At 48.0% G+C, this 19,932-nt stretch overlaps 1 protein-coding gene across 6 annotated transcripts in view; it reads left to right on the top strand.

Annotated features, from left to right (window-relative positions):
- LOC115165245 (NF-kappa-B essential modulator) overlaps positions 1-7,934 on the top strand; it is a 32,652-nt gene extending 24,718 nt beyond the window's left edge. For 5 of the 6 annotated variants that reach the window (XM_029718244.1, XM_029718243.1, XM_029718242.1 and 2 more), the window contains exons 12-14: positions 5,441-5,577; positions 5,657-5,730; positions 7,201-7,934. In XM_029718244.1, coding sequence (XP_029574104.1) covers positions 5,441-5,577; positions 5,657-5,730; positions 7,201-7,463 — 474 coding nt within the window. In that variant the 3' untranslated portion in view covers positions 7,464-7,934. Of the gene's footprint in view, positions 1-5,440; positions 5,578-5,656; positions 5,731-7,157 lie in introns of all 6 variants that reach the window. The other variant, XM_029718245.1, reaches the window with a different exon arrangement.
- The last annotated feature ends 11,998 nt before the right edge of the window (positions 7,935-19,932 follow it).

Here is a 19,932-nt window from a genome sequence, read left to right as displayed (position 1 = left end):
CAGGTACACCCTCACCCCTGTACTCACCGCCCAGGTACACCCTCACACCTGTTCTCACCGCCCAGGTACACCCTCACACCTGTACTGACCGCCCAGGTACACCCTCACACCTGTACTGACCGCCCAGGTACACCCTCACACCTGTTCTCACCGCCCAGGTACACCCTCACACCTGTTCTCACCGCCCAGGTACACCTTCACACCTGTTCTCACCGCCCAGGTACACCCTCACCCCTGTACTCACCGCCCAGGTACACCCTCACCCCTGTACTCACCGCCCAGGTACACCGTCACACCTGTTCTCACCGCCCAGGTACACCCTCACACCTGTACTGACCCGCCCAGGTACACCCTCACACCTGTACTGACCGCCCAGGTACACCTTCACACCTGTTCTCACCGCCCAGGTACACCCTCACCCCTGTACTCACCGCCCAGGTACACCCTCACCCCTGTACTCACCGCCCAGGTACACCCTCACACCTGTTCTCACCGCCCAGGTACACCCTCACACCTGTACTGACCGCCCAGGTACACCCTCACACCTGTACTGACCGCCCAGGTACACCCTCACACCTGTTCTCACCGCCCAGGTACACCCTCACACCTGTTCTCACTGCCCAGGTACACCCTCACACCTGTTCTGACCGCCCAGGTACACACTCACACCTGTTCTGACCGCCCAGGTACACCCTCACACCTGTTCTCACCGCCCAGGTACACCCTCACACCTGTTCTCACCGCCCAGGTACACCCTCACACCTGTTCTCACTGCCCAGGTACACCCTCACACCTGTTCTCACTGCCCAGGTACACCCTCACACCTGTTCTCACCGCCTAGCTACACCCTCACACCTGTTCTCACCGCCCAGGTACACACACTCACACCTGTTCTCACCGCCCAGCTACACCCTCACACCTATTCTCACCGCCGAGGTACACCCTCACACCTGTACTGACCGCCCAGGTACACCCTCACACCTGTTTTCACCGCCCAGGTACACCCTCCCCCTGTACTCACCGCCCAGGTACACCCTCACACCTGTTCTCACCGCCCAGGTACACCCTCACACCTGTACTGACCGCCCAGGTACACCCTCACACCTGTTCTCACTGCCCAGGTACACCCTCACACCTGTTCTGACCGCCCAGGTACAGCCTCACACCTGTTCTCACTGCCCAGGTACACCCTCACACCTGTTCTCACCGCCTAGCTACACCCTAACACCTGTTCTCACCGCCCAGGTACACACCCTCACATCTGTACTGACCGCCCAGGTACACCCTTACACCTGTTCTCACCGCCCAGGTACACCCTCACACCTGTACTGACCGCCCAGGTACACCCTCACACATGTACTGACCGCCCAGGTACACCTTCACACCTGTTCTCACCGCCCAGGTACACCCTCACCCCTGTACTCACCGCCCAGGTACACCCTCACCCCTGTACTCACCGCCCAGGTACACCCTCACACCTGTACTGACCGCCCAGGTACACCCTCACACCTGTACTGACCGCCCAGGTACACCCTCACACCTGTTCTCACCGCCCAGGTACACCCTCACACCTGTTCTCACTGCCCAGGTACACCCTCACACCTGTTCTCACTGCCCAGGTACACCCTCACACCTGTTCTGACCGCCCAGGTACACCCTCACACCTGTTCTCACTGCCCAGGTACACCCTCACACCTGTTCTCACTGCCCAGGTACACCCTCACACCTGTTCTCACCGCCTAGCTACACCCTCACACCTGTTCTCACCGCCCAGGTACACACACTCACACCTGTTCTCACCGCCCAGCTACACCCTCACACCTATTCTCACCGCCGAGGTACACCCTCACACCTGTACTGACCGCCCAGGTACACCCTTACACCTGTTCTCACCGCCCAGGTACACCCTCACACCTGTTCTCACCGCCCAGGTTCACCCTCACACCTGTTCTCACTGCCCAGGTACACCCTCACACCTGTACTGACCGCCCAGGTACACACTCACACCTGTTCTCACTGCCCAGGTACACCCTCACACCTGTTCTCACCGCCCAGGTACACACACTCACACCTGTTCTCACCGCCCAGGTACACCCTCACACCTGTTCTGACCGCCCAGGTACACCCTCACACCTGTTCTCACCGCCCAGGTACACCCTCACACCTGTTCTCACTGCCCAGGTACACCCTCACACCTGTTCTGACCGCCCAGGTACACACCCTCACACCTGTTCTGACCGCCCAGGTACACACCCTCACACCTGTTCTGACCGCCCAGGTACACACCCTCACACCTGTTCTCACCGCCCAGGTACACCCTCACACCTGTTCTCACCGCCCAGGTACACCCTCACACCTGTTCTGACCGCCCAGGTATACCCTCACACCTGTTCTCACCGCCCAGGTACACCCTCACACCTGTTCTGACCGCCCAGGTACACCCTCACACCTGTTCTCACCGCCCAGGTACACCCTCACACCTGTTCTCACCGCCCAGGTACACCCTCACACCTGTTCTCACCGCCCAGGTACACATTCTCACCCCTGTTCTCACCGCCCAGGTACACCCTCACACCTGTTCTCACCGCCCAGGTACACCCTCACACCTGTTCTCACCGCCCAGGTACACCCTCACCCCTGTTCTCACCGCCCAGGTACACACTCACACCTGTTCTCACCGCCCAGGTACACCCTCACACCTGTTCTCACCGCCCAGGTACACCCTCACACCTGTTCTCACCGCCCAGGTTCACCCTCACACCTGTTCTCACTGCCCAGGTACACCCTCACACCTGTACTGACCGCCCAGGTACACACTCACACCTGTTCTCACCGCCCAGGTACACCCTCACACCTGTTCTCACCGCCCAGGTACACACACTCACACCTGTTCTCACCGCCCAGGTACACCCTCACACCTGTTCTGACCGCCCAGGTACACCCTCACACCTGTTCTCACCGCCCAGGTACACCCTCACACCTGTTCTCACTGCCCAGGTACACCCTCACACCTGTTCTCACCACCCAGGTACACACTCACACCTGTTCTGACCGCCCAGGTACACACCCTCACACCTGTTCTGACCGCCCAGGTACACACCCTCACACCTGTTCTCACCGCCCAGGTACACACCCTCACACCTGTTCTCACCGCCCAGGTACACCCTCACACCTGTTCTGACCGCCCAGGTATACCCTCACACCTGTTCTCACCGCCCAGGTACACCCTCACACCTTTTCTCACCGCCCAGGTACACCCTCACACCTGTTCTCACCGCCCAGGTACACCCTCACATCTGTTTTCACTGCCCAGGTACACCCTCACACCTGTTCTCACTGCCCAGGTACACCCTCACACCTGTTCTCACTGCCCAGGTACACCCTCACACCTGTTCTCACTGCCCAGGTACACCCTCACCCCTGTTGCTTTGGCTAGGGGCTGAGGGCCAGAGGCTTGTACAGAGGAAGCGATAGCCTGCGCTATGAGATTATTTGTGTGAGAGGAGGTACGCACTCCCTGCCTCCAGTGCTTGGCTTGGCCCCTATATACAGGAGATGAGACGAGGTCAGGGCTGTTCACCTCCAGTCCTGGAGGGCTGAAACCCTTCTGGTATTCATCAGGTGGCCCCTACTTATTTACCCTTCTGGTGTTCATCAGGTGGCCCCTACTTATTTACCCTTCTGGTGTTCATAAGGTGGCCCCTACTTATTTACCCTTCTGGTGTTCATCAGGTGGCCCCTACTTATTTACCCTTCTGGTATTCATCAGGTGCCCCCTAATTTCTGAACTTCCGTATCTGTGGAATTGTCCTCTATCTGCCACCGGGAGAACAAATGGCTTTCTGCATCCATGACTAAGATATAAAAACTATGAAATAACATATGGAATCATGTAGTAGGCAAAAAATTGTTTAAAAAAAATCTAAATAGATTTTATTTTTTAGATTTTTTTAAATAGCCACCCTTTGCCTTGATGACAGCTTTGCACACTCTTGGCATTCTCTCAACTAGCTTCATGAGATAGTCACCTGGAATGCATTTCAATTAACAGGTGTTCTTTGTTAAATGTTAATTTGTGGAATTTCATTCATTCTTAATGTGTTTGAGCCAATCATTTGTGTTGTAACAAGGTAGGGGTGATATACAGAAGATAGCCCTATTTGGTGAAAGACCAAGTCCATATTATGGCAACAACAGCTCAAATAAGCAAAGAGAAATGACAGACCATCATTACTTTAAGACATGAAGGTCAGTCAATATGGAAAACTTCAAGAACTTTGAAAGTTTTTTTCAAGTGCAGTCGCAAAAACCATCAAGCACTATGATGAAACTGGCTCTCATGAGGACAGGAAAGGAAGACCCAGAGTTACCTCTGCTGCAGAGGATAAGTTCATTAGAGTTACCAGCCTCAGAAATTGCAGCCCAAATAAATGCTTCACAGTTCAAGTAACAGACACATCTCAACATCAACTGTTCAGAGGAGACTGTGTGAATCAGGCCTTCGTGGTCGAATTGCTGCAAAGAAACCACTACTAAAGGACACCAATAAGAAGAAGAGACTTGCTTGGGCCAAGAAACACAAGCAATGGACATTAGACCGGTGGAAATCTGTCCTTTGGTCTGGAGTCTAAATTGGAGATTTTTGGTTCCAACCGCCATGTCTTTGTGAGACGCGGTGTGGGTGAACGGATGATCTCTGCATGTGTGATTCCCACCGTGAAGCATGGAGGAGGTGTTATGATGTGGTGGTGCTTTGCTGGTGACACTGTCAGTGATTTATTTAGAATTCAAGGCACACTTAACCAGCATGACTACCACAGCATTCTGCAGCGATACGCCATCCCATCTGGTTTGGGCTTAGTGGGACTATCATTTGTTATTCAACAAGACAATGACCCAACACACCTCCAGGCTGTGTAAGGGCTATTTGACCAAGAAAGAGAGTGATGGAGTGCTGCATCAGATGACCTGGCCTCCACAATCCCCCAACCTCAACCAAATTGAGATGATTTGAGATGAGTCCGACCGCAGAGTGAAGGAAAAGCAGCCAACAAGTGCTCAGCATATGTGGGAACTCCTTCAAGACTGTTGGAAATGCATTCCAGCTGAAGCTGGTTGAGAAAATGTCAAGTGTGCAAAGCTGTCATCAAGGCAAAGGGTGGCTATTCGAAGAATCTCACATATAAAATATATTTTGATTCGTTTAACAGTTTTTTAGTTACTACACGATTCCATATGTGTTATTTCATAGTGTTGATGTCTTCACTATTATTCTACAAAGTAGAAAATAGTAAAAATAAAGGGAAACCCTTGAATGAGTCGGGGTTCTAAAACTTTAGACCGGTAGTGTACCTGTGACCTTTGACATTTGAATGATATTTGTATATTGAAATGAAGTGTGTGTGTGTGTGTGTGTGTGTGGTCTGTGTGTGTGTGTCAGGCTGAGATCTACAAGGCGGACTTCCTAGCGGAGCGGGAGGCCAGAGAGAAGTTGAACCAGAGGAAGGAGGAGCTTCAAGACCAGCTGAACACGGCGCTGGCTGAGATGGAGCGTCTGAAACAGGAGGGGACGTCACGGTAACACACACACACACACACACACACCACACACTAGAATGGGATTTATGGGTTGATATAATGTGTGTTTGTTTTTAAGGGCTCGGATGGAGGAGATGCAGCAGAGACACCTGGAAGACTTCATACCACGACCCCACATCCCTCCACAACCAGGTACACACACACACACACACACACACACACACACACACACACACACACACACACACACACACACCGACCAACCAACCAGGTACACACACACACACACACACACACACACACACACCGACCAACCAACCAGGTACACACACACACACACACACACACACACACACACACACACACACACACCGACCAACCAGGTACACACACACACACACACACACACACACCGACCAACCAACCAGGTACACACACACACACCGACCAACCAGGTACACACACACACACACACACACACACACACACACACCAACCAACCAGGTACACACACACACACACACACACACACGCACACACACACACCAACCAACCACCTACTCATTCCAGGGTTTTTACGTATTTTTACTATTTTCTACATTGTAGAATAATAGTGAAGACATCAAAACTATGAAATAACACACATGGAATCATGTAGTAACTAAAAAACTGTTAAACAAATATATTTTATATTTGAGATTCTTCAAATAGCCACTTTTTGCCAAAGGACAGATTTCCACAGTCTAATGTCATTGCTCATGTTTCTTGGCACAAGCAAGTCTCTTCTTCTTATTGGTGTCCTTTAGTAGTGGTTTCTCTGCAGCAATTCAACCATGAAGGCCTGATTCACACAGTCTCCTCTGAACAGTTGATGTTGAGATGTGTCTGTTACTTGAACTCTGAAGCATTTATTTGGGCTGCAATTTCTGTGGCTGGTAACTCTAATGAACGTATCCTCTGCAGCAGATATAACTCTGGGTCTTCCTTTCCTGTGGCGGTCCTCATGAGAGCCAGTTTCATCATAGCGCTTGATGGCTTTTGTGACGGCACTTGAAGAAACTTTCAAAGTTCTTGAAATTTTCCGAATTGACTGACCTTCATGTCTTAAAGTAATGATGGACTGTCATTTCTCTTTGCTTATTTGAGCTGTTTTTGCCATAATATGGACTTGATATTTTACCAAATAGGGCTATCTTCTGTATACCCCCTACCTTGTCACAACACAACTGATTGGCTCAAACGCATTAAGAAGGAAAGAAATTCCACAAATTAACTTTTAAGAAGACACACCTGTTAATTGAAATGCATTCCCGGTGACTACCTCATGAAGCTGGTTGAGAGAATTCAAAGAGTGTGCTAAGCTGTCATCAAGGCAAAGGGTGGCTACTTTGAAATATATTTAGATTTAACACTTTTTTGGTTACTACATGATTCCATATGTGTTATTTCATAGTTTTGATGTCTTCACTATTATTCTACAATGTAGAAAATAGTAAAAATAAAGATAATTCCTTGAACGAGTAGGTGTGTCCAAGCATTTGGCCGGTTGTGTGTGTGTGTGTCACTTCTTCATCCCTTTTTTTTCTTCTTATTTTCTCTCTTTCTGTTACATTTCCCAGGGGTTGCCTTTAACACGGCCCCTCCCCCTTCCTCCTTCCGCAGCGTGGGATTGGCTGCAGGAGTGGCAGGGGGTGTCTCTGGAGGCGGGGCTGAAGAGCTTCCTGACTACCGCTGTCCAAAGTGCCAGTACCAAGCCCCCGACATGGACACACTGCAGATACATGTCATGGACTGTATCCAGTAAAACACACACACACACACACACACACACACACACACATAAATGTACAGTCACACACACTAGTGATGAGCGGATCAGCTGTTTGTTCACACACACCCGTCACCAACCGCCCGACTATATGTGATAGAGAGAACATCTGAGGTCATTACCCGCTAATATAGAAAATACGCTGAAGGCTACAAAGATTGCATAACGATTTTATTTTATATATATATATATTTTTTTTAGATAGGCCTGTGTTTCTGCTTATTACCAACGTGTTTGTTAGTCCACTGATATTGAGTCAGATACATGCAGCTTTTCTTCTGTCGTTAGGCTATATGTTAACCTAGAAGACTGAGCAACCCCTTACTCACCAGAATAATGTCAGAAATCAATAGAATGAATGCTTCAATCTACTTGATAATCGGTAAAGTTTTGTTTTCCTCTTCAATCTCTGCTTCTGTCACACAGGAACGGCGTTTAGGGACCGGGGAGAAAATGCAATAATCCCCCCCTCCAAAAAAAACATGAATGTTTTTCTGTGCAAATATTTCCAAATGAAATTAGTTTGACCAGTTTTAAGGACATTAAAAGCTGTTAAAACAACCAAACATGTTTCTGGTAAGATTTCAGTTCGGCTTGGATGCGTATTTAATGTGGTTGAAATACTATACACCAGATACAGTTAGGACCTAAAGCTGAGGCTACACCAGATACAGTTAGGTCCTAAAGCTGAGGCTACACCAGATACAGTTAGATCCTAAAGCTGAGGCTACACTAACACCAGATACAGTTAGGACCTAAAGCTGAGGCTACACCAGATACATTTAGGACCTAAAGCTGAGGCTACACTAACACCAGATACAGTTAGGACCTAAAGCTGAGGCTACACCAGATACAGTTAGGACCTAAAGCTGAGGCTACACCAGATACAGTTAGGACCTAAAGTCATCTCTCTCTCGCTGCTCTATACAATCCCCCTCTCTCTCTAATTTGATTTACACAACATGCCTGCCACTTTGAAGATGCAAAATATGTTTTATTGTGAAACAAACAAGAAATAAGACAAAAAAACAGAACTTGAGCGTGCATAACTACTCACCCCCCCCCCAAAGTCAATACTTTGTAGAGCCACCTTTTGCAGCAATTACAGCTGCAAGTCTCTTGGGGTATGTCTCTATAAGCTTGGCACATCTAGCCACTGGGATTTTACCCATTCTTCAAGGCAAAACTGCTCCAGCTCCTTCAAGTTGGATGGGTTCTGCTTGTGTACAGAAATCTTTAAGTCATACCACAGATTCTCAATTGGATTGCGGTCTGGGCTTTGACTAGGTAATTCCAAGACATTTAAATGTTTCCCCTTAAACCACTGTTGCTTTAGCAGTATGCTTAGGGTCATTGTCCTGCTGGAAGGTGAACCTCTGTCCCAGTCTCAAATCTCTGGAAGACTAAAACAGGTTTCCCTCAAGAATTTCCCTGTATTTTGCGCCATCCATCATTCCTTCAATTCTTACCAGTTTCCCAGTCCCTGCCGATGAAAAACATCCCCACAGCATGATGCTGCCACCACCATGCTTCACTGTGGGGATGGTGTTCTCGGGGTGATGAGAGGCATTGGATTTGCGCCAGACATAGCGTTTTCCTTGATCGCCAAAAAGCTCAATTTTAATCTCTTCTGACCAGAGTACCTTCTTCCATATGTTTGGGGAGTCTCCCACATGCCCTTTGGCGAACACCAAATGTGTTTGCTTATTTATTTCTTTAAGCAATGGCTTTTTTCTGGCCACTCTTCCGTAAAACCCAACTCTGTGGAGTGTACGGCTTAAAGTGGTCCTATGGACAGATACTCCAATCTCTGCTGTTGAGCTTTGCAGCTCCTTCAGGGTTATCTTTGGTCTCTTTGTTGCCTCTCTGATTAATGCCCTCCTTGCCTGGCCTGTGAGCTTTGGTGGGCGGCCCTCTCTTGACAGGTTTGTTGTGGTGCCATATTCTTTCCATTTTTTAATAATGGATTTAATGGTGCTCCGTGGGATATTCAAAGTTTCTGATATTTCTTTATAACCCAACTCTGATCTGTACTTCTCCACAACTTTGTCCCTGACCTGTTTGGAGATCTCCTTGGTCTTCATGGTGCCGCTTGCTTGGTGGTGCCCCTTGCTTAAACTCTGGGGCCTTTCAGAACAGGTGTATATATACTGAGATCATGTGACAGATCATGTGACACTTAGATTGCACACAGGTGGACTTTATTTAACTAATTATGTGACTTCTGAAGGTAATTGGTTGCATTACAACCTGTAATTTAAATGTATTTTTATTTGGATTTCATGTCATGGACAATCACAAAATAGTCCAAATTGGTGAAGTGAAATGAGAAAAATAACTGACGGAAAAGTAACCCCTGATCTCTACCCTCTGACCCCTGACCTCTACCCCCTGACCCCTGATCTCTACCTCCTGACCCCTGATCTCTACCCCCTGACCTCTACCTCCTGACCCCTGACCTCTACCTCCTGACCCCTGATCTCTACCTCCTGACCCCTGACCTCTACCTCCTGACCCCTGATCTCTACCTCCTGGCCTCTGACCCCTGATCTCTACCTCCTGACCTCTACCTCCTGACCCCTGACCTCTACCTCCTGACCTCTACCTCCTGACCCCTGATCTCTACCTCCTGACCTCTACCTCCTGACCCCTGATCTCTACCTCCTGACCTCTACCTTCTGACCCCTGACCTCTACCCTCTACCTCCTGATCTCTACCTCCTGATCTCTACCTCCTGATCTCTACCTCCTGACCTCTACCTCCTGACCCCTGACCTCTACCTCCTGACCTCTACCTCCTGACCTCTACCTCCTGACCTCTACCTCCTGACCTCTACCTCCTGATCTCTACCTCCTGACCTCTGACCCCTGATCTCTACCCCCTGACCTCTACCCCCTGACCTCTACCTCCTGACCTCTACCTCCTGACCTCTACCTCCTGACCTCTGATCCCTGACCTCTAACCCCTGTGGTGTCTGTCAGTCTATTAGAATATAAACACATGATAATCCACCATGCCCATTTGTGTGAATATTATCTGTAGTTAAAGGTCTTTCAGGAAAGATAATGTTTTAAATTGTTGTATTGGAGAGGTAATAAATATTAATTAACATCGCAAAGTGAATTTAGTGTTTCAGTTCCCTACGTTGCCAGTGTCATCCACCAGGGGGCGCTGAGAGCATGAAGGAACACTGGAATGAGACCACTTGAGTCAAGATGGGTTGGTTGCTTAGTAACAAAACGGACAAGTGAACAACCATGGAGCAGATTGGCTCAGATTGTTGACATGTAAACTGTATTTAGTCTCCAGAGTTTATTGAAAACAAAAATGAATGAGCACTTGTCTGTCAAATACATCGTTATAGTTGTATGTTAGCTAGCTAGCAAATTTGATCCACATTAGTATGGATATGAAATCAGTCAAAAACAACTCAAAACAAGACATGGTATCAAGAACAAGATGAAACTAGCTACAACGAGTCACGATTCCCCACATGGCAGTGTCTTGTCATTGTTGGTATCTATCTGGCCATCCAGAATCACAACTACTCAGACTTCTGCCCCATTGAAGCGTTTTCCTGACGTTGTCAGGTAACAACCCATCTACAGCGGAGGTCAAATCCTAATTTCAGCTAAGAAATATGATAGGAGATAAAGTATTGTAATGAAACAGGCAGGGAGCAGGTCCCGAACCCTCAACCTTCTAGTCCGAAGTCCAGCGCGCTATCGACTGTGCCCCAAAAGCTCGAGCGGCGGAGTCGATATCCGCGCTTACAAACCCAGGGTCATTACACTATTATAACATACATTACTGCTGATTCATCTGAAATACTCTGATCAAATCTGGGAAAGAAGAGACAACGGGGTCGATGGGACAATGGGATCGGTGGGACAACGGGGTCGATGGGACAACGGGGTCGGTGGGACAACGGGGTCGGTGGGACAACGGGGTCGATGGGACAACGGGATCGGTGGGACAACGGGGTCGATGGGACAACGGGGTCGGTGGGACAACGGGGTCGGTGGGACAACGGGGTCGATGGGACAACGGGGTCGGTGGGACAACGGGGTCGGTGGGACAACGGGGTTGGCGGGACAACTTAAGGATGTTGGTGTCCCTGCTGCACCTGACGCTGTTGTCAAGACAACTGGGAGCTCTGGAACAAACAAGGTCAAATCATGATGTCAGGGATCTTCAGGTCAGAGGCTCTAGGAAGATGCCTGAGTTTCCAAGTTGACTGTTTTTAAAACTATACTTCCCCAGTCGAAGCTTGAGTTCCCAGTTGTTTTGAGCAGGGGTGAAAAAAAACTTTGAGGTAATATTTTGATTTCTATTTTGACCCACATTCAAAGTGTCACAAGCATGAAGATGTCTCGTCCTCACAGGGGGGGGCTTCATCCACGACCCAGGAATTCCCCGAATTGCGGGCTGCAGTTGAACACCATTCAAGTTTGATGAGCACAGTGTCATTCACAAACTGCAGACACCAAAACGATTCCTTCTGGAGTTCTGACTTTGAGCAGAGGCTGTGTCCATCATAACATTAAATAAACAATTCATTGCGTTCATTCACCATGTGATCAATTCAATATGTGTTTTTCTTCTCTTTGCTCCATCTATTTCCCTGAGGGAATTTAGATTTACATTTTAGTCATTTAGCAGACGCTTTTATCCAGAGCGACTTACAGTAGCAATTAGGGTTCAGGGGACTTGCTCAAGGGCACATCGACCGTTTTTTTTCACCTTGTCAGCTCTGGGATTCGAACCTTTCAGGTTACTGGCTCAACACTCTTAACCGCTAGGCTATCTGACCGGCCATGACAGACTGTTGGTGCTTAGTGGTCTGGGCATGTCTCTGGAGCTGCTGAGCCGACGGATATGGAGGTAAATCATTGATAATGATTTCAGCATGTGGAATAGATTTATAAATGTGTAAATGATGAGTTGTGAACACGAAATAATAATCTGTAGTTAAACACGTTTAACAAATGTGTAACTGATGATTTTGTGAATATGAAGGGGAAAAAATGAAATTGTAGTTATAATCACATTCGCAAACGTGTGACTTAATATTGGTGAGTAATAATTGCATCTGTACACCTGCACATGTCAATTTTGCGTGCTCAGAATTTCGGCAGTGCTTTAAGCACCCTACCTTGACGACTGATTTGTAGATGTACAAACAGCAATTTGTAAGCAAGGAGAGAGCACCGCTGTATAATATAGTAATGGGTCGTTCGCGTTTTTCTGTAGATAAGTTACAAAATAATTCTCTAAAGAGGGTAAATCCTCACTGCAGAAACAATATAGTGGGCCGTGCTACCAATCTGATCCATGCTGATAATAAGAATGGGGAAGACTCAATGCCCCATCACTAGTATAATAATGGGAAAGACTCAATGCCCCATCACTGGTATATTAATGGGGAAGACTCAATGCCCCATCACTGGTATATTAATGGGGAAGACTCAATGCCCCATCACTGGTATATTAATGGGGAAGACTCAATGCCCCATCACTGGTATATTAATGGGGAAGACTCAATGCCCCATCACTGGTATATTAATGGGGAAGACTCAATGCCCCATCACTGGTATATTAATGGGGAAGACTCAATGCCCCATCACTGGTATATTAATGGGGAAGACTCAATGCCCCATCACTAGAATAATAAGAATGGGGAAGACTCAATGCCCCATCACTGGTATATTAATGGAGAAGACTCAATGCCCCATCACTAGAATAATAATGGAGAAGACTCAATGCCCCATCACTAGAATAATAAGAATGGGGAAGACTCAATGCCCCATCACTAGTATAATAAGAATGGGGAAGACTCAATGCCCCATCACTAGTATAATAAGAATGGGGAAGACTCAATGCCCCATCACTAGAATAATAAGAATGGGGAAGACTCAATGCCCCATCACTAGTATAATAAGAATGGGGAAGACTCAATGCCCCATCACTAGAATAATAAGAATGGGGAAGACTCAATGCCCCATCACTGGTATATTAATGGGGAAGACTCAATGCCCCATCACTAGAATAATAAGAATGGGGAAGAGACCAGGAGCTCTCTTGGAGGTGGGACCGGTCGGTTTCTTCTAACCAATCAGATGAGGTTTTCATTTACCAGGATACTCTTCATTGGTTGGTGTCTATGGAAGTGTTTAGCATGATGAGCAAATGATAAATCAATTTCATGTTTGCTATTCCTTTTCCTAAATGGGTATGCATGTTTTGTGACAAAATTGAAATGATAAATATATATTAAATGATAATTTTCATGATTTGAGTATGCATTAAGTCTGCCAATCTGAAAAATAAATATCAAAGTGTGTTTTATATTTAATTTCCATGGTACTATCCAGTGTAACACTGACACATTTACAAACTAAATGTAGATGCTTCAATTACAAAACATTTCTCCTGTTCTCTATTTCATTCCCTTGTTGTGACAGCGAGATTTGTGACAAAAATAAAATGTATTCTCAATTGTATACTCTCTGGTTTAAGACTGATCTTTATAATTTTGACATTCCAAATTCGATAAATGATTGCAATGCTTAATTTTGCTATTCCGTTTCCTCATTGCTCATTTACATTTTCGATGTTAGACATGTCAATCAAACACAGTGGGCTGGGTTTGGTAACGTGTGGCTTGGGATCTGAAGAAAATCCATGCATGAAACACTATGTAACGATTACGGACTAACATTTTAGGCTCGGACAAATCTTGTGTTACAATTCTGACGTACAATAATACCTTCCAGAGATTTGGAAGTTTTCATCTCATCAACTAAATAAATGTACACCAAACGGCCTGTGAGGAGTTCTACACGAACAAGAATAACACGATATAAAAAAACGGAAGTCAGGGAAACCGGAAAGAGGTATCCTACACTTTTCAAGTTAAGCTTCCTGTTGTCTATTACCGTACACCTCAGCTGAGTGTAGATAGCTAAAGGATTTGATTACCAGCTGAGTGTAGATAGCTAAAGGATTTGATTACCAGCTGAGTGTAAATAGCTAAAGGATTTGATTACCAGCTGGGTGTAGATGGCTAAAGGATTTGATTACCAGCTGAGTGTAAATAGCTAAAGGATTTGATTACCAGCTGAGTCTAGATAGCTAAAGGATTTGATTACCAGCTGAGTGTAAATAGCTAAAGGATTTGATTACCAGCTGGGTGTAGATAGCTAAAGGATTTGATTACCAGCTGGGTGTAGATAGCTAAAGGATTTGATTACCAGCTGAGTGTAAATAGCTAAAGGATTTGATTACCAGCTGAGTCTAGATAGCTAAAGGATTTGATTACCAGCTGAGTGTAGATAGCTAAAGGATTTGATTACCAGCTGGGTGTAGATAGCTAAAGGATTTGATTACCAGCTGAGTGTAAATAGCTAAAGGATTTGATTACCAGCTGAGTCTAGATAGCTAAAGGATTTGATTACCAGCTGAGTGTAAATAGCTAAAGGATTTGATTACCAGCTGAGTCTAGATAGCTAAAGGATTTGATTACCAGCTGGGTGTAGATAGATAAAGGATTTGATTACCAGCTGAGTCTAGATAGCTAAAGGATTTGATTACCAGCTGGGTCTAGACAGAATACAACTAGTGCTGTCTTCAACAGTGCAGTTTCAGTCCTCTACAGACGTCTCTCTACAGCATGGACGTATCTCTGGCTGACGGGTACGTACCTCTGGCTGACGGGGACGGGGACGTATCTCTGGCTGACGGGGACGGGGACGTACCTCTGGCTGACGGGGACGTATCTCTGGCTGACGGGGACGTATCTCTGGCTGACGGGGACGTATCTCTGGCTGACGGGGACGTATCTCTGGCTGACGGGGACGTATCTCTGGCTGACGGGGACGGGGACGTATCTCTGGCTGACGGGGACGTACCTCTGGCTGACGGGGACGGGGACGTATCTCTGGCTGACGGGGACGGGGACGTACCTCTGGCTGACGGGGACGTATCTCTGGCTGACGGGGACGTATCTCTGGCTGACGGGGACGTATCTCTGGCTGACGGGGATGGGGACGTATCTCTGGCTGACGGGGACGTATCTCTGGCTGACGGGGACGGGGACGTATCTCTGGCTGACGGGGACGAATCTCTGGCTGACGGGGACGTATCTCTGGCTGACCGGGACGGGGACGTATCTCTGGCTGACGGGGACGTACCTCTGGCTGACGGGGACGGGGACGTATCTCTGGCTGACGGGGACGTATCTCTGGCTGACGGGGACGGGGACGTATCTCTGGCTGACGGGGACGTATCTCTGGCTGACGGGGACGTACCTCTGGCTGACGGGGACGGGGACGTATCTCTGGCTGACGGGGACGGGGACGTACCTCTGGCTGACGGGTACGTACCTCTGGCTGACGGGGACGTATCTCTGGCTGACGGGGACGTACCTCTGGCTGACGGGGACGTACCTCTGGCTGACGGGGACGTATCTCTGGCTGACGGGGGCGTACCTCTGGCTGACGGGGACGTACCTCTGGCTGACGGGGACGGGGACGTACCTCTGGCTGACGGGGACGTACCTCTGGCTGACGGGGACGTACCTCTGACTGACGGGGACGTACCTCTGGCTGACGGGGACGTACCTCTGGCTGACGGGGACGTACCTCTGGCTGACGGGGACGTACCTCTGGCTGACGGGGACGTATCTCTGGCTGACGGGGACATATCTCTGGCTGACGGGGACGGGGACGTATCTCTGGCTGACGGGGACGTACCTCTGGCTGACGGGGACGTACCTCTGGCTGACGGGGACGTACCTCTGGCTGACGGGGACGTACCTCTGGCTGACTGGGACGTATCTCTGGCTGACGGGGACGTATCTCTGGCTGACGGGGACGTATCTCTGGCTGACGGGGACGTACCTCTGGCTGACGGGGACGTACCTCTGGCTGACGGGACGTACCTCTGGCTGACGGGGACGTATCTCTGGCTGACGGGGTCGTATCTCTGGCTGACGGGGTCGTATCTCTGGCTGACGGGGTCGTATCTCTGGCTGACGGGGACGTATCTCTGGCTGACGGGGACGGGGACGTATCTCTGGCTGACGGGGACGGGGGCGTACCTCTGGCTGATGGGGACGTATCTCTGTCTGACGGGGCGTATCTCTGGCTGACGGGGACGGGGACGTACCTCTGGCTGACGGGGACGTACCTCTGGCTGACGGGGACGTATCTCTGGCTGACAGGGACGGGGACGTACCTCTGGCTGACGGGGACGTACCTCTGGCTGACGGGGACGTATCTCTGGCTGACAGGGACGGGGACGTATCTCTGGCTAAGCTTCCTGTTGTCTATTACCGTACACCTCAGCTGAGTGTAGATAGCTAAAGGATTTGATTACCAGCTGAGTGTAGATAGCTAAAGGATTTGATTACCAGCTGAGTGTAAATAGCTAAAGGATTTGATTACCAGCTGGGTGTAGATAGCTAAAGGATTTGATTACCAGCTGAGTGTAAATAGCTAAAGGATTTGATTACCAGCTGAGTCTAGATAGCTAAAGGATTTGATTACCAGCTGAGTGTAAATAGCTAAAGGATTTGATTACCAGCTGGGTGTAGATAGCTAAAGGATTTGATTACCAGCTGGGTGTAGATAGCTAAAGGATTTGATTACCAGCTGAGTGTAAATAGCTAAAGGATTTGATTACCAGCTGAGTCTAGATAGCTAAAGGATTTGATTACCAGCTGAGTGTAGATAGCTAAAGGATTTGATTACCAGCTGGGCGTAGATAGCTAAAGGATTTGATTACCAGCTGAGTGTAAATAGCTAAAGGATTTGATTACCAGCTGAGTCTAGATAGCTAAAGGATTTGATTACCAGCTGAGTGTAAATAGCTAAAGGATTTGATTACCAGCTGAGTCTAGATAGCTAAAGGATTTGATTACCAGCTGGGTGTAGATAGATAAAGGATTTGATTACCAGCTGAGTCTAGATAGCTAAAGGATTTGATTACCAGCTGGGTCTAGACAGAATACAACTAGTGCTGTCTTCAACAGTGCAGTTTCAGTCCTCTACAGACGTCTCTCTACAGCATGGACGTATCTCTGGCTGACGGGTACGTACCTCTGGCTGACGGGGACGGGGACGTATCTCTGGCTGACGGGGACGTACCTCTGGCTGACGGGGACGTATCTCTGGCTGACGGGGACGTATCTCTGGCTGACGGGGACGTATCTCTGGCTGACGGGGACGTATCTCTGGCTGACGGGGACGGGGACGTATCTCTGGCTGACGGGGACGTATCTCTGGCTGACGGGGACGTATCTCTGGCTGACGGGGGCGTACCTCTGGCTGTATCTCTGGCTGACGGGGACGTATCTCTGGCTGACGGGGACGTATCTCTGGCTGACGGGGGCGTACCTCTGGCTGATGGGGACGTATCTCTGTCTGACGGGGACGTATCTCTGGCTGACGGGGACGGGGACGTACCTCTGGCTGACGGGGACGTACCTCTGGCTGACGGGGACGTATCTCTGGCTGACAGGGACGGGGACGTACCTCTGGCTGACGGGGACGTACCTCTGGCTGACGGGGACGTATCTCTGGCTGACAGGGACGGGGACGTATCTCTGGCTGACGGGGACGTATCTCTGGCTGACGGGGACGGATCTCTGGCTGACGGGGACGTACCTCTGGCTGACGGGGACGGGGACGTATCTCTGGCTGACGGGGACGTATCTCTGGCTGACGGGGACGTATCTCCTATTCTCTGGGCTCTGTCTGCAATAATAAACAGTAGTATTTACAGCGCATTCGGAAAGTATTCAGACCCCTTCCCTTTTTTCACATTCTGTTACGTTACAGACTTATTCTAAAATGAATTAAATAAATTTAAAAAAATCCTCATCAATCTACACACAATACCCCATAATGACAGCGAAAACAGGTTATCAGATTCGTTTGCAAATGTATTCAAAATAATTTAAAAAAACATACCTTATTTACATAAGAATTCAGACCCTTTGCTATAGAGAGTCCGTATAGGCTCTTCCCTCCGTCTCTCCACTGCTGCCCAGTTGAAGAGCTTGTGATCTCCATGCAGCACCACAACACCATGTTCCTTCAGAAAAGCCCCCCTCAGCCTCAGAAGATGCCCTTCTGGAGGCATGCAGCCATACAGTTGTTATACCCTAATGTAGGACTATATGCCTTCTAGCCAAATGAAGTGCAGAACATGCATAATGCTTGCAACTCATCATTCCAAACATATTTGATCATTTAATTCATCCTTCATTCAGTTCAGTCATCCATTCAGTCATCCGTCTGAGTTGCCATAGGAACTAAATCAGAGAGAATAGAACACTCATCCATTTGTTTATTGAAATCCATGTGTAAATTCAAACTTATCTACAATTTCCAAAGTTCTTTAGCCTATCACTTTAATAATTCAATATTTAATGTAGGCCTATCCAAATAACTCGCTGTGTTTTATAACTTTTTATTATAGACCTCCCCTTAGAAAGAGACCCTAGTTCACAGGCCTCTAAATACACTTGAAACAAAAAGAAGCACATGCAGGGGCTGATAGGGAAAACAGATCTGGCAATAAGAATAGGCTGTAGGTAGTCTAGACCATTTGGGACCCCTTGGCTATTTAGCTCAGGACAGGTCATAGCCAAGAAAGACTTAATCAATATTTTGTTTTGTCTCATTGATATGGATATATCCTCTGTGTGATGGTGTTGAGCCATTTTATTTTATGCCTGCTACTGAACGTTAGGTTACCCGTTTGTGTACCGGAGTCATAGCCTAAAAATGGACCAATATAATTATAAAGAGGGGTTCCTCCTAATTCAGGAAATCGCACCCTTCTCACTGACTATGTTCGAGAGAGCATCAAATCCATGATGCATTGTGGGTAATTGGTGAGTGACTTATTGATCCACAGATAATAATGAATTGTTATTTATGATGCAAGGTGATTTGTAGATCAGTCAGTAGTCGCCTGCACTGTTGGCTGCAATTTTGAACAAGCCCTGTGTGCGTATGTGTGCGTGTGTGTGTGTGTGTGTGTGCGTGTGTGTGCGTGTGCGTGTGTGTGTGTCTGTGTGCGTGTGCGTCTGTGTGCGTGTGCGCGTCTGTGTGTCTGTGTGCATGTGTCTGTGTGTGTGTCTGTGTGTGTGTCTGTGTGTGTCTGTGTGTGTCTGTGTGTGTGTATGTGTGTGTGTTGGTGCATTCAGGAACTTGAAAAAAACGAGGTCAAATAGTGGTGTCAGTGATTTTGAAGTTGGAGCTTTAGATCCCAGAGGTTTTGACTTCCGTGGTGGATGACCGTTCAAAATGATTTTTCCCAGTCGGAGCTTGTTTTCCCAAATTCCCAGTTGTCTTAAACACACTGTCAACACTAGTCACTTTAAATAATGCCACTTTATTAACAATGTTTACATATCTTGCATTACTCGTCTCATATGTATATACTGTATTCTATACTATCTTTTGCATCTTAGTCTATGCCGCTCTGACATTGCTCATCTATATATTTATACCTTCTAATTCCATTCCTTTACTTAGATTTGTGTGTATTAGGTT

This window comes from Salmo trutta, chromosome 28 (assembly GCF_901001165.1).
Source record: "Salmo trutta chromosome 28, fSalTru1.1, whole genome shotgun sequence".
Lineage (NCBI taxonomy): Eukaryota > Metazoa > Chordata > Actinopteri > Salmoniformes > Salmonidae > Salmo > Salmo trutta.
Note: the sequence above shows the minus strand (reverse complement) of the source record. Positions and strands in the feature narration are given on the sequence as shown.